Below are 12,305 nucleotides of genomic sequence, written 5' to 3'. Positions count from 1 at the left end.
CCAGACCACTGGGGTGGGGGGCAAGCTGCTATGAAATCACAGATTAGGTTTTCCTGTGGCAATTTCATGTGAATACTTTTAACTCCCCTAAACATTAATACTATGCACCACCAATAAAATTTCAAACTGTGCTTCAGTAAACCAACCATGAAGAAATAAAAGTAATTAAAACTGGCAAACACAGACTCAGAATTGTTCCCCTCGCTGGGGGCCAAGGCTGCTTGCTCCCACGTGGATCAGGCCCTTCCAGGCCACAGATTCTGCAGGCAAAGGCGTGGCCACCTCTCTCCAACTGGGCAGGAGCCCCCTTCCACATTCTGTGAACCACGTTGGGGTCTGTTCCCCAATACCTGGACCCCAACCCCACAGAGCTCACCCCTCCTCACCAAACTCTCACGGCCCCCTCAGCAGGGTGAGAACGCAGATGGCCCCAGTGGACGGCCCACACAAGACCTCACCACTGCCTCCCACCCCACCTGCCCCTTCACTTCCTGGAGGGAGGCCTTGTGGGATGGCCATGTCACCCTGGGACAGGGCCAGGGGGCTGTAGGGTGGCTGAGGTTGCCTGTCTCCCAGAACCTCCTGGACTCGAGGGCCCCAGCAGCACTCTCCGACTCCTGTTCAGGCATCTGCTCTCTGTGGTTCCAGGAGTTCAGGTCAAATCCCACCTGCCTGCAGTCTGAGTGTGGGCCCCACCCATTCTACCTTCAGAGCCTCACCCCTGGCTCACCTGGCAGGCTGTCATCTCCCATCAGAGCTTGTCTGCCCCAGGGCTTTGGCCCAGCTGCTTCCTTTGCCCTGGCATGCACATGGCTCGCTGCCCCTCACCTGCAAGTTTGGCTCAACACTCCCGCACCCGCTTACCTCAGTAAAACCGCAGCCCCTCCACCCTGCTCCTCTAGGCTGTGGTTCACACGCTGGGGCAGAGATTCCACGTGCAGGTGCTTCCTCCCAGTGACCGGGGTAGCCCGTGGCTTACTGCTAGGGTCTTTCCCCAGGAGGTAACCCCTTCCCCTCCCCCCAGCCAGAAAGCAAGTAGCTTCTGCACTGACCACCAGCATCCGATGCTCCCAACCCCCAAGGGACCAACTCTCCATGTCTGCCTGGGACTAAGAGGGTTCTGGGGACATGGGACTTAAGTGCCAAAGTCAGGGAAGTCCTAGAGAGACAGGGAAGCAAAGCCCTGTGAACCACCACAAGAGGATCTACCTCCATCTAGACAGGCTTTGCTAGAGGCCCTTCCCACCCACACAGGGGGCTGGGGGCCAGATGGGGGACTGAGAAGGTCCTCCGCCTGCCCTAAGCCCTGCCCTGGGCCCTGCTCCAGGTGCAGGAAGGCCACAGGCACTTCAGCCCCCAGCCTGGGACCTGTCTGGGCTCAGACGCTGAACTGGGAGCTGGCCTGGCTGCTCTGTGGGGCCAGGTCCAGCCTCTCCTCCAGCCGCGCCACCTGGTCAGAACTGCCTCTCTGACCCGTCCCCGGCCTATGTCACACCCACACTGCTCCAGCCCCACACCCAGTATGCTGACTCTCTAGGCAAGGCTTCCCTGAGGGTCCCCTTGCCCTTGAGGGCTGTTTCCTGAAGTCCTCACTGACACCTCTGCTGCTCTGGAAGCTTCCAGAACCTGCCTCATTGCATCCTGGTCCCACTGTGCTCCTCCTCAGTGCCTACCCCGAGCACCCGCCCACAGTGCGCACAGGGCACTGAGCACCTGGTGAGGTGGGCATGACCGGAGGGCAGATAGGCAAGGGCACGGAGTTAGGAGCCCGGCTCCAGCAGGATGACCGCAGCCTCGGCCAGTGCCTCCTGGGCCCCAGCTCCTGGCACACGGGCAGGGAGCCCCTCCCAGAGGGACGCCCCCTCCCAGGCCCTGTGAAGGTACCCATCTCTTCCCATATCCACTGACTGAGCCTCTGCCATCAGGACAGAGAAGAGTCACCTGGAAACAGAACACGCAGACCCACCCACCCTGTGGCTAAAGACAAGCCAGACAGATGATTGACGACGCAGACAGAGGTCTGGGGAAACTGGAAGCGCCTGGTGGACAAGGAGGTGTGACGGTGGACAAAGATAGCCACCTGCTCAGGTCTGCACCCAGTGGATCTGCTTAAGTCACCACCCAACACCATGTCCATGCGTGGGTACCCCCCGTGACCCAGGCCAACCCTTGACTTGCACTACACTGGGATTTAATGGTCACAAACCACTGTTCTGACAATGACATGAGGTTGGTCTCTGTTCAGGGCCCCTCAGGCCATGAGCCCCACCTGAGAGGCTCAGCGCCCGCTCCTCCACAGCCAGACAGTGCACCCAGTGCTCAACCAGGACTGCCACAGTTTCTCTCAAGCTCGTGGTCCTGGGAGCTCCCCCTCTGGCCCTGGAATCTGCACAGCTGCAGCCCGGCCCAGCAGGGGAGCAGCCAGGGCGGCTGCTGCTGAACCATCTCATGCTCGTGTTCTGTGTGGGTGGGGGATGAAGAAAAACAAGCTCAGAGAAGAGATAGGGAGGTACAGGACCACTAGTAGGTACTTCCACCTTATCACCCCTAGATGAGGAAAGTGAGACCCAGAGCAGGCACAGGGCTGCCCCAACTGATGGGAGGGCCTCGGAAGAAGCATCCTGAGCTAGGTCCTGGGTGATGACGCGAGCTGGGCAGGGCCCCGCGCAGGAGCTCCTGGGGTGCAGGGCCCGAGGTGAGGTGGTAGGCAGGGCCAGGCTTCGAGGGGAACATGGGTTCATTCCATGGACATCAGGCAGGGGATCCCTGGGGAATCTGGGTCAGGCAGAGATGTGATCCCAGGAGTCAAGGTCCCTTGGCTTTATCCAGATGAATCTATGAGCATTCCTATCTGACAAATCCTTACTGGGGCTGCAGGTGGAGCCAAGACTGAGGTGAGGGCAGGCTGAGCAGTATGTGGGAAAAGCATTGGCCAGGGGCCTGCCAGGGTCTGAGGATTAGCACACAGCGCCGAGCCTGGGGGCCAGAGGGGATAGCTATGGTATGTGAGGTCAGATAAGTGATGGGATTGTGGCAGACCCTATGGGTCCCTGTGGGGACTGGCTCTTATGAGAGGCGGGAGGCCTGAGGCCAGGACCATGAACACCCCTGCCCTCCCCCAAGGCTGGAGAGTGTCTGCAGGGAGAGGGGCAACTGCCAGGCACCAAAGGTGGCAAAAGATGTCAGATTTGGAGCAACCAGTGGGACAGGGCAGGGAGAGAGGATCAGGACATGGCTGATGGCCACACATTGCTGGAGCTCCTGTGGTGGCTGGTCTGGAGGTCCCACCTGATCCCCACAGGGCCAACTCTTGACTCAGTGTGAAACTGTGAGGGCCCTCCCTCCAAAGGACAGGAAAAGCAGGGTGGTCAGACATGCAGCCCCGGGCCAGAGGGGTGAAGCCCAGGCTGGACAGGTGGGGGCCCTGCCGTTCTCTGGTTACATGGCCTCCACCCCCCGTCCCCTGCCCCTCCCCAGTACAGCACAGACCTAGGTCCTGTGCCTGGTTCTCATCTTGCTCTGCTACTTGCCAGCCATGCAGATTTAAGAAGTGACTTAACTCCTGAGTTTTCAGAGGGGAAAACTGAGGACAATGGGAGCAGCACGCACCTGCTGCAGGGGCTGCTGGGAGGACGAGGTGAGCCAAGGCCCTGACTGTCGTCGTTCCTGTCGCTATGATTTTCGGTATCACCACTGACTGGGCCGGGCTCTGGCCCCCTAGTACTTCCCTGGCAATGGCACATAAGTGGGGGTCCCCTGACAGGGTCACACAGGTGCCGGGCACAGATGCCTGCTCTGCTTTCCCCAGCACAAGCTGCCAGGTCAACATGCGCAGCTCCGTGCAGAGTCCAGAGGGCGGTGACCGCCCTAAACATGTGTTCCAAGGGAGAAGCAGAGCCGGGGCCACTGGAGACACTTTCCCAGGTCAAGGTCCCTCCCCACATACGCACACGCACAGCACAGCGGCCTCCCACCCCCCAGCCCCACGTGCACACCAGGATCCAAACCAGCTCTCCTCCCACACACACATGGAGTCCTGGTGAGCTGAACAAAAGGGGAAACTCAGTGAGATTTCTTTCCAGAACTACTGTGGCAAATCAGGGTCCTAGAAGATTCTCCACACTGAAGTGGAACCAAATACCACATTTGCCCTAATTCCCAAAGCACTCGATTCCACTCAGGTTTCAGATTCCAGCTCCCGGAAGGAGAAAGCGTCTCAGGTGACCTCGGTGACCAGTCATCCTGGCCTCACAGACCTTCCACGGCCTCTTAACCTGAAAGCCCCACCTGCCCCAGCACCTGCCTTGCCTTCATGGCAGATGCTGTCATCACAGCCCATCACCTCCTTCCAGTCTCTTGCGAGTCTAGGTACCTGTCCGCCTCCTCTGCCTGGAGCCAAGCCCACAGCTGGCATGGGGCACAAGATGCAGCCAGTGCTCAATGAGTCAGGAGGGCAGGACGGTTCAGAGCCCTCCCTGGTGGCCAGCAGTCACTTCCAGAGGCCTGGGAGACCCACGTGAGCCTCACGCAGCCTGCCTCGGGGCCACCACTGCCTGGGTCCCAGTGACTGAGAGCAGCGAGAGACCATCCCAAGCACAGTCCAGTGAGGGAGGCCATGGTTCAGTGACACGACTCACAGTGTTGGAAACCTCTGTACGGGCAGTGGCCTGGCTCCCCAGAGGCCTCATGAAGACTGAACCTGGGGATGTCTCCTCAGGGAGGCAGATCCCCAGTCACCGAAGATGTGCAGAAAGGGACTCCTGGCAGAGGGGTGTGGGCAGGGAGCATGGCCCAGGAAGTGTGACCACAGCAGGCACCTGGGCCTGGCCCCCGTCCAGCTGGACTTCTGCCCCAGACGAGAAGCCAGGTGAATGCTTCAGTCTCCCCATCTGCAGAGGGTCTCCAACTCCCAGGGCTCCTCACAGAGCACGAGAACCACGTGGCTCAAGGTGTCTCAGTGTATGCCACCACTGTCACTCTGGCTGCCCCCAGCTCGGTGACCCCCACACCCATGGAGGGGGTGTAGTTTCCAGACTCCAGCACCTTTCCTCCAGAAGGCAGCGAACTGCCCACCTGAACAGAATTTGCTGCATACACATACCTGGGCTGCGGACCCCCCACCCTCCGGACAGTACATACGTGCACACACGGCCCTGAAACCAGAGCAAGGGCGGAGAGAAAGCCGCTGCAGCTGCCATGGAGGAGCCCCACAGCCCAGGCTGCCGCTCATCCCAGGCAAACTTGACTAGCAGGAAGGGAAGGCTCCAGGCTGTGGAACCCCTTCTCTGCCATGCTTCCCCCAGGCAGAGCACAGCCTCCAGGTACCCACCACTCTCTCTGTCATCAGCTCCACATGGCCTTCACAGGGACTGGGCACAGTGTAGGTGAGACAGACAGGGAAGCCTGAGGTGCTGAGGCCACAAATGCCATGCACACAAGCCCCAGTCACGGGGGAACAAGGGAGTGAGCCAGCGTAAGGGAGCCCAGGAAACGGCCCAGCCCAACAAGGGGCTCAAGACCCTCACCTGTGCTCGCGAGCAGGCGAGGGTAACACGCTGGCCAGCATAGACAAGGCCACCGTCCATCAGGACTTCGGCTGCCGCCACTGCTGTGTGTCACGGAGTGTTCCCTGTGACCCTACTTCCCGAGATGGACATAGGGTGATACTGGGGGATGCGGCTGAGCCCTCGGAGCCCAGTGCAGCCTCAGGCTCTGCAGTCCGGCGCAGATCCCCACGGTGCTCAGGGGGTCGGCCCTTCCCCAGAGGTCAGGCAGCCAGCCCCAGCCACAGCATTGCTCCTGCAGCCCACGAAAAGGCTGACCCTTCACACGTTGGGCAGAACCACCCTCTGCTCAAGCTCAGCTTCTTCCCAAAGAGTGTCCGAAAAATGCAGCCAAGTTCAGGGGAAGATCTGCAGTTTCTGTGGCCTGGGATGGCAGCGGGCAGATCTTGGGTAAAGATCTGGCCTCCCCGGGCCTCATCTGCTTCTCTACAAAGTGGGTGTGTGAGGACAGGGAAGTCCTCAAGACAGGTGCTCAGCAGCTGCTATTGTCAAAACTGCTCCCACAAAGCTTGTCTCCCCCACAACAGGAGACAGTGATGGTACAGAGACGCCAGGCCTGACTGAGGCTGGGCCCAGAGCCCCTCCCACCCCACGATTAGCAAAACCGGTGCTGCCCTGGGCTGGTGGACACTCAGGTGGGCCGAGGGTCCATGTGGTGGCTTTGCTTTCACTGGCTGCCAGGGTCCCCCTTGGAAGCTGCACACCTCACAACAAGCTGTGGGCCCTTGTGGAGCAGGGGCAGCGGGAGCACCCTAACACATCCTAGGCAGGTTCCAAACTCCAGCCTATGACTGCAGGCAAGGCCCCACCCACTCACCACAGGCCTCAGTTTCCCCATCTGAAGAGCAAAAGGCAGCCTGGAGGAGGTGCTCTGGCCTGGAGACTTGGACGTTTTCCATGCTGAAGGCTTCTCTGGCTGCTGGCTCTCCTCACAGCACCCAATCATCTGTGTGTTCTCAGCCCTGACTGTCCCTGTCTGAGGACTGGGTTGAGCACGTGGCCCCCCAGGTTAACCGACAGCATGGGCTTCTGTCCATGGGCTGCGGGGGCTATATCCCAACTCACACGCCTGGCCTTGAGCACTGAGCTAGCACAGACCACCAGCTCTCTGCCCCAAGCGGGGACTGAACCTGACTCGCAGAGGGATCACCATTACTGACCCTCCCCAATGTGGCCCAGGAAAGGGGGTGTCTTGGCACCCTGCACTGACTCTCCCACCCCCACAGGGCCACATCCAGGCCTAAACCCACCCCTCAGCGGGCATAAGGCTCACATCCCAAGCTGGGAAGGGTTCCATTATTTTTTGGGGAAACATACAGCGAGCCCCTGGACGGCCCCAAAATCTGGGAGCAGCGGAGCCGGGCCAAAACCAGCTGCCCACACACCACTGTCCACCTGCTGATGTGTCGGAGGCGGGAGCAGGGTTTCTCAAGCGTGACTCTAAGTGGAGCAGGTCATGTACGGCTTCAGGTGTACGTTTTGTGGATTATAAAAGCTACACATGTTGATCGAAACGTAAGAAACAGAGAATTAGAGAAAGGAAGTCGCCTGTGAGCACAGCTATAATTTTGGGTGTTTTCCTTTCCATCTCTATTCCCGGACACACACGTCCCAGACATGTACAGATGCGGCAGATAACCTTTTCCTTCTGCAAAATGGAGAGGCGCAAGACTACAAGTGTGTTTATAGCTGCATAACATGCTCTGAAAAGGCCAGGAGCTGGGGACAGAAGTTACTGAAGAAGACTGAGTCTGGTGCTAACTTTTTTCAAAATATACCTTTCCATAAAAATTGACTCGATCCAGGTAAAAGTGTTCTGCTGTTTGAAAAGCAAATGAACAAAGAATCAAACAAAGGATGCCAAACCAGAAGAGTGGTTCTATTGCCAAACGCTCTCTCCAGATCCGGAGAAACACGAAGGAACACGGAGGGCAAGGGCTGGCTGCCTTGAGGGAAAGCTCTGGGGAAAAGATGCCCTGTGCCGCCCCAACCACAGGGCCCCTATCCCATGGCAACCTGCTCATTGTCCCCACCTGGATAAATGGAAAACTGGAAAGCCAACAGGGGACGAGGGCTTAGGTGTGCGACCCCGCGCCCAGATCGTGACCTCTGCACATCCTCAGCTCAGACACTGGATTCCAGTGGAGATAACCCTACCCCCAGGACTGTGTACACGTCCTGAGCCAGACAGACTTGGGGCCCCTCCTCAGTCGACAACACCCCCACCACATTATGAAGGGCCTGCTGGGTCCACAGCACTTAACAGAGGTGGCCAGTGGTCTTCTCAGCTGCCCCAGAGGCAGGCACCTGTGTCACCCTTCCTCTGGAGCAGACACAGGGACACCAGGTAGAGGGTGAGGGGGCCTGAGACCCGCCCAGGACTCAGGGTGGAGGGGGCCTTCCCAGGACATAGAGGGATAGGGAGCCCAAGGAGGACTGGGAGTGGGGGCCTGCATCCTCAGGACAAAGGTAAGGAGGCCCTGAGGGACACTGGCACTCTGCACAGGCCCCCACAGCTGACATTAGGTTATGCTCCAAGGGTGGTAGCTTGCATCCACATGGAGGCTATAAGACAGACTCACGAGGGCTTGGCAGAACTCTGAGTCTGGGCACGCTGAGGTCCTGACACGGCAAGCGACGGGCCTCAGTGTCCCCATTTGTGCAGTGGGGACAAACAGGTTCAGAACAGCACCTGGTAGAGGGAGCACTCGTTCGCTGCGTGCTGTCACTCAGCCTCATTATGAATTATCTGAACTCTGGGGGAAAACCACTACACTTTAGCAAGAAATGAGGCCAAACAAGCAGGCTGATCCATAAGTTTTGACTTGTCCAGAAGCCCCGTACTTTCCAAGACAGGCAGACCCTTCCCTGGCTCAGAAGGGCAGAGAAAGCTGTGTAGAGCGGCCCTGCGTGAGGCGGCTGCGTGAATGCCAAGCAGAAAGCAGCTCGTTCTCACCACGATCTGGCTGGGGCTGGTCTGAGCCTGCAGAAGCCCCCTCACACTGCGTATCCCCTGAGGCAGGAGGGTACAGCCAGAGCCACTGCAGGCAGTGTGTGGGGCGCTGAGTGACCCGAGGCGCAGCCTCCCTGAACCTCCGTTTCTCCTCTCACTGGTTCACTCCAGGAACATGGGGGCACTATAATCCTCAGTGGAAACACACAGACTCTGTGCCTGCTCTCTTCCAACTACAAGTTCTGGAGCGTCAAAACAGCAGACAGCTTCAGAAAGAGTGGGAACTGGCGGCAAAGAGAGTGTGTGAAATAACAAGGGGAGATGCACAGCTGGGGGGAAGGGATGCTGCTTCAGGCCATGCCCAGGGACAGCCTCTCTGAGTGCCATTTGCGCTGAGACATGAAGGCGCCGAACAGCCCAAAAGAGGGAACAGCAAGTTCAGAGGCCCTGAGGCAGAACCTGCAAGGGGCTGATACGCTGGTGTAAGAGGATGTCAGGTGGCAGAGGCCAGCTGATGGGGTGCAGGGCCCTGGAGGCCAAAGTAAGCGTTTTTGTCTTTACCCACCTGACAGGGCGGTTACGCATCTGGAAGGTGGTTGGTGTATCCACTCTCAGAGGCCGCAGGGCAGGACCTGGCTTGAAAACTCAGCCCTGGGGCCTCCTCTCCCCAGGATAAGAGCCTAGGCCTGCGCCACCACACCCCGACAGAGAGTGTTAGCTGAAGACCCCTAGGCCCAGGAGCCATCCCAGGCTTCCCAGATGAGCACAACAGAGGACCTGGGAGGGTGTTAGCACAGGGTCTGACACAGGTGCATCCACGCGTCCAGACAAAAAGTGGCAAACCTGTTCCTGGGCCACCTGTCCCTGGCTGCCAGCACCCGACCCTGAGGCTCTCTACAGAGGCGGGGCACCCCTGGAAAGGGGACTACTGCAGAGACCTGCAGTGTGGGGACTTCCCCTCCCCCAAAGCTTAGCTTCTGAAACTGGGGAGTCCTAGGCCACTGGCCCCCAACTCCTCAGAAAAGGGGAGCTGTTAACTAAGCATTTCTTGGGACCCCAAACCCCACAGACGCTGGTCCCCCAAAATACGTGCTGTCTAGGGCCCCTGGAGGGTGAAGGGGCTGGCTAGCTGACTGGGGTTCACAGGACTCCCAGGCCAGGCGCCATTCCTATCCAGGCCAGTTCTAGGAGACAAGAGCTCCCAACCAGTCCACTTGCCAGCTCTGACAGCATTCATTTCCTTCTCCACTCACTTGGTTTCAAGCGAGAAGGGACGTTATTTGCTCAACAAATATTGTCCACGACAACTCAACCAGACAAGCAATATTTTCTGCCATCCTAATAACCACGCAGCACACAGCGGTGGCAGAGAGAGGGGGCTAAAATATGACCCTCCCTTTCCCCATGTGAACAGAAACCTCGAGGAGAGGGAGGAGGAGAACAGGAAGAACCCTCAAGTATCCATTTTATCACGGCCTCCATGCAAGTTCAGCAGTGCTCACCTCCCTAGCACATCCTGAACTGAATCAAGTGATATTTTGGCAACATAAACACAATTGAAAAAGACTGAGTAGCCAGGCAGCCCCTAGTTTGGACAATATAATTTAGAGATTTTTCTCCCCAGCTCCTTGAAAGACCAACAGGCCCGCACCCCCCGCGGGGGGGCCGGGTCCTCTCGGAACAACCCTCTAGGCGCGTGGGGCCCACGCAGCCCTGGGAGCCCTAAAGGGGTGGGTGTGCCCATGCTCCAGGGGCTTCTTTTTCGCGACTCCGCGGCAACATGCTCGCGGGGGCCCACCTACCTCCAAGGCCTCCAGCGTGCTGAAGCTGGCAATGGCGAAGCCGTCGATGACCTCTTCCTCCTGCGAGCTGGACTCGCGGCGGCGGCGGCGCGGAGGGCGCGCGGCGGCGGCGCGGGGCGGGGGCGCGCGGGGCAGGCCCGTGTTCTCCTTGCCGGGCCCGGGCTCAGGCTCGTCCCCCGACGACGCGCTCTGGTCGCGGGCGTCGCGGGCCGCCTCCCGGCGCCGGCCACGGTCCCGCTGCGCGCGCGAGCGCCGGCTCTGACGGACCTTGGCCTCCATGGCGCGCGGTGACCTTGCGGCCGCGCCGTCGGGCTCCCGCTCCGCTGCCGCTGCGCTACTCGGCCCCGCCGGGCTTGTTGCGGTCCGCGCGGACTCGGGCCCTGAGCGGCGGCGGGCGGCGGGTCGGGCCGGACATGCCGCGCGGGTAGCCTCAGCCCCGGGCCCTGCGCGGCCTGGGCGCCCCGGCGCGGGAGGCCGCGCGCATCGGCGGGGCGGCCGGCGCTCAGCGGCCGTGGGCCGCGGCCCCGAGGGCACGCCCCATGCGCGACTGGCGGCGGGCGAAAGCTGGGCTGAGGCCCGACAGGCGGGCAGGCGGGCGGGGCGCTGACCGGGGCTGAGGCGCCGGGGCTCGTGAGGCGGCGGTGGCAGCGGCGCCCCGAGCGGATAACAACTGACGTACTTCCGCCAGGCAGCCGGCGCCAGAGGAAGTGGGCGCTTCAGCGGAGCCGACGCGAGCCCCGCCCCGCCCCGCCCCCTCCTGGCCCCGCCCAGGCCGCGCTTTGCCCCTACAGCCTGGCCCCACCGCCCCGCCTCCGGTCCCGCCCCACCCAAGCCCCGCTCCGCCCCACAGGCCCGCCCCGCCCTTACCTCGCCCCTTGGGGGAGGGAGCTGCGGGGCCGCGCCCCTTCCCGCCCCTCCGCACGCACCTGGGCAGGCGTCCCAGCACGTGGGAGGTGTAGGGAGCTGAAGTGCTACCGTGACTTTCTGTTTGCCTGTTTTGGGAGGGGCGGAGGGTTCACCACTGCGCCTCCCCAGCCGCGGCCTCGTTCCAATAGAATCTATCAATGGGAGCTCTTAAGCGGAAAAGGGGGGGGCCTCTCGAGCCAAGCGAGACATATGCGCGGAGGGGCACGCTCACCGTCAGCGCCCTCCCCCGCCCCCGCAGCTGGGGGAGCGTGAACAGAGTTGGGGAGTCCAGGTTCCCACCCGCGATGGGAGGCCCAGGGGTGGGTAGTCCTCGACGTCCTTTCAGATCCAGGGGCGGGTAAGGGATTTATTCGGTTCGAAAAGGAGGACAGACTATCTCAGCCCAGAGAGGGGTCATGTTAAAGATGAGGATTATTCACTCCCTCATATCCTGCGCCCCAGTCTAGGACTTCTTCACGTGTCTCCTGCCTCTCGTTAAGGGGTCTTCCTGCAGGCTGGTCTTGTCCTTCCATGGCTTCCCGTGCTCTCCACCGCCCCCTGCCCAGGCACCTGACCTCTGGGCTCTATTATGGGGAGGGAGAAGTTATACACGAAGTGCATTCCCTCTACCTTTTCCTGGGTCAAGTTCCCCACCTCACCCCTCTGGGTGGGAAGCCCCCCAGGGATGCCTCGTTTGCATAGAGACAGCAATTTGGGCTGCGGGGGCTGCTCCCCTTCCAGGGCAGCATGGTGGCAGGAACGGATGAGAGGGGGCAGCTGGAGAGTTGAAAAATATAAGGAGGAACTTCCTCTTTCACCCATGGGAGACTGCGGTTAAGGACCCACTGCGGGTGGGGAGGGACCGCTGTCTTCCTCAAATCTTAATATCATTAATTCATTTAACACCTATTTACTAAATGCCCTGCAACCGACACTGTTTGTGTTGCTCTAGTGGATGAGACAAAAGGCCCTTTTAGAAGTGAGTGAGAACCTGAACACAGAGCCGAGTAGCATAATGTTGAAGAGTAACCTGAAGATGACTGAAGAGGGAGTTGTCATAGGAAGTGGGCATGGGGTGGT

The 12,305-nt window shown here is 60.1% G+C and overlaps 1 protein-coding gene across 1 annotated transcript in view; it reads right to left on the bottom strand.

Moving 5' to 3' along the window:
* The window catches only part of FBRSL1 (fibrosin like 1), an 84,199-nt gene extending 73,195 nt beyond the window's left edge, over nt 1-11,004 (bottom strand). Inside the window, 1 exon segment of the mRNA XM_070386360.1 lies at nt 10,320-11,004. Within this exon segment, the coding sequence (XP_070242461.1) occupies nt 10,320-10,598 (279 nt within the window). The 5' untranslated portion in view covers nt 10,599-11,004.
* Nucleotides 11,005-12,305: the final 1,301 nt, after the last annotated feature.

Source organism: Bos mutus, chromosome 17 (genome assembly GCF_027580195.1).
Source record: "Bos mutus isolate GX-2022 chromosome 17, NWIPB_WYAK_1.1, whole genome shotgun sequence".
NCBI lineage: Eukaryota > Metazoa > Chordata > Mammalia > Artiodactyla > Bovidae > Bos > Bos mutus.
The sequence above is the reverse complement of the archived record's forward strand: the minus strand, read 5'-3'. Positions and strand labels throughout refer to the sequence as shown.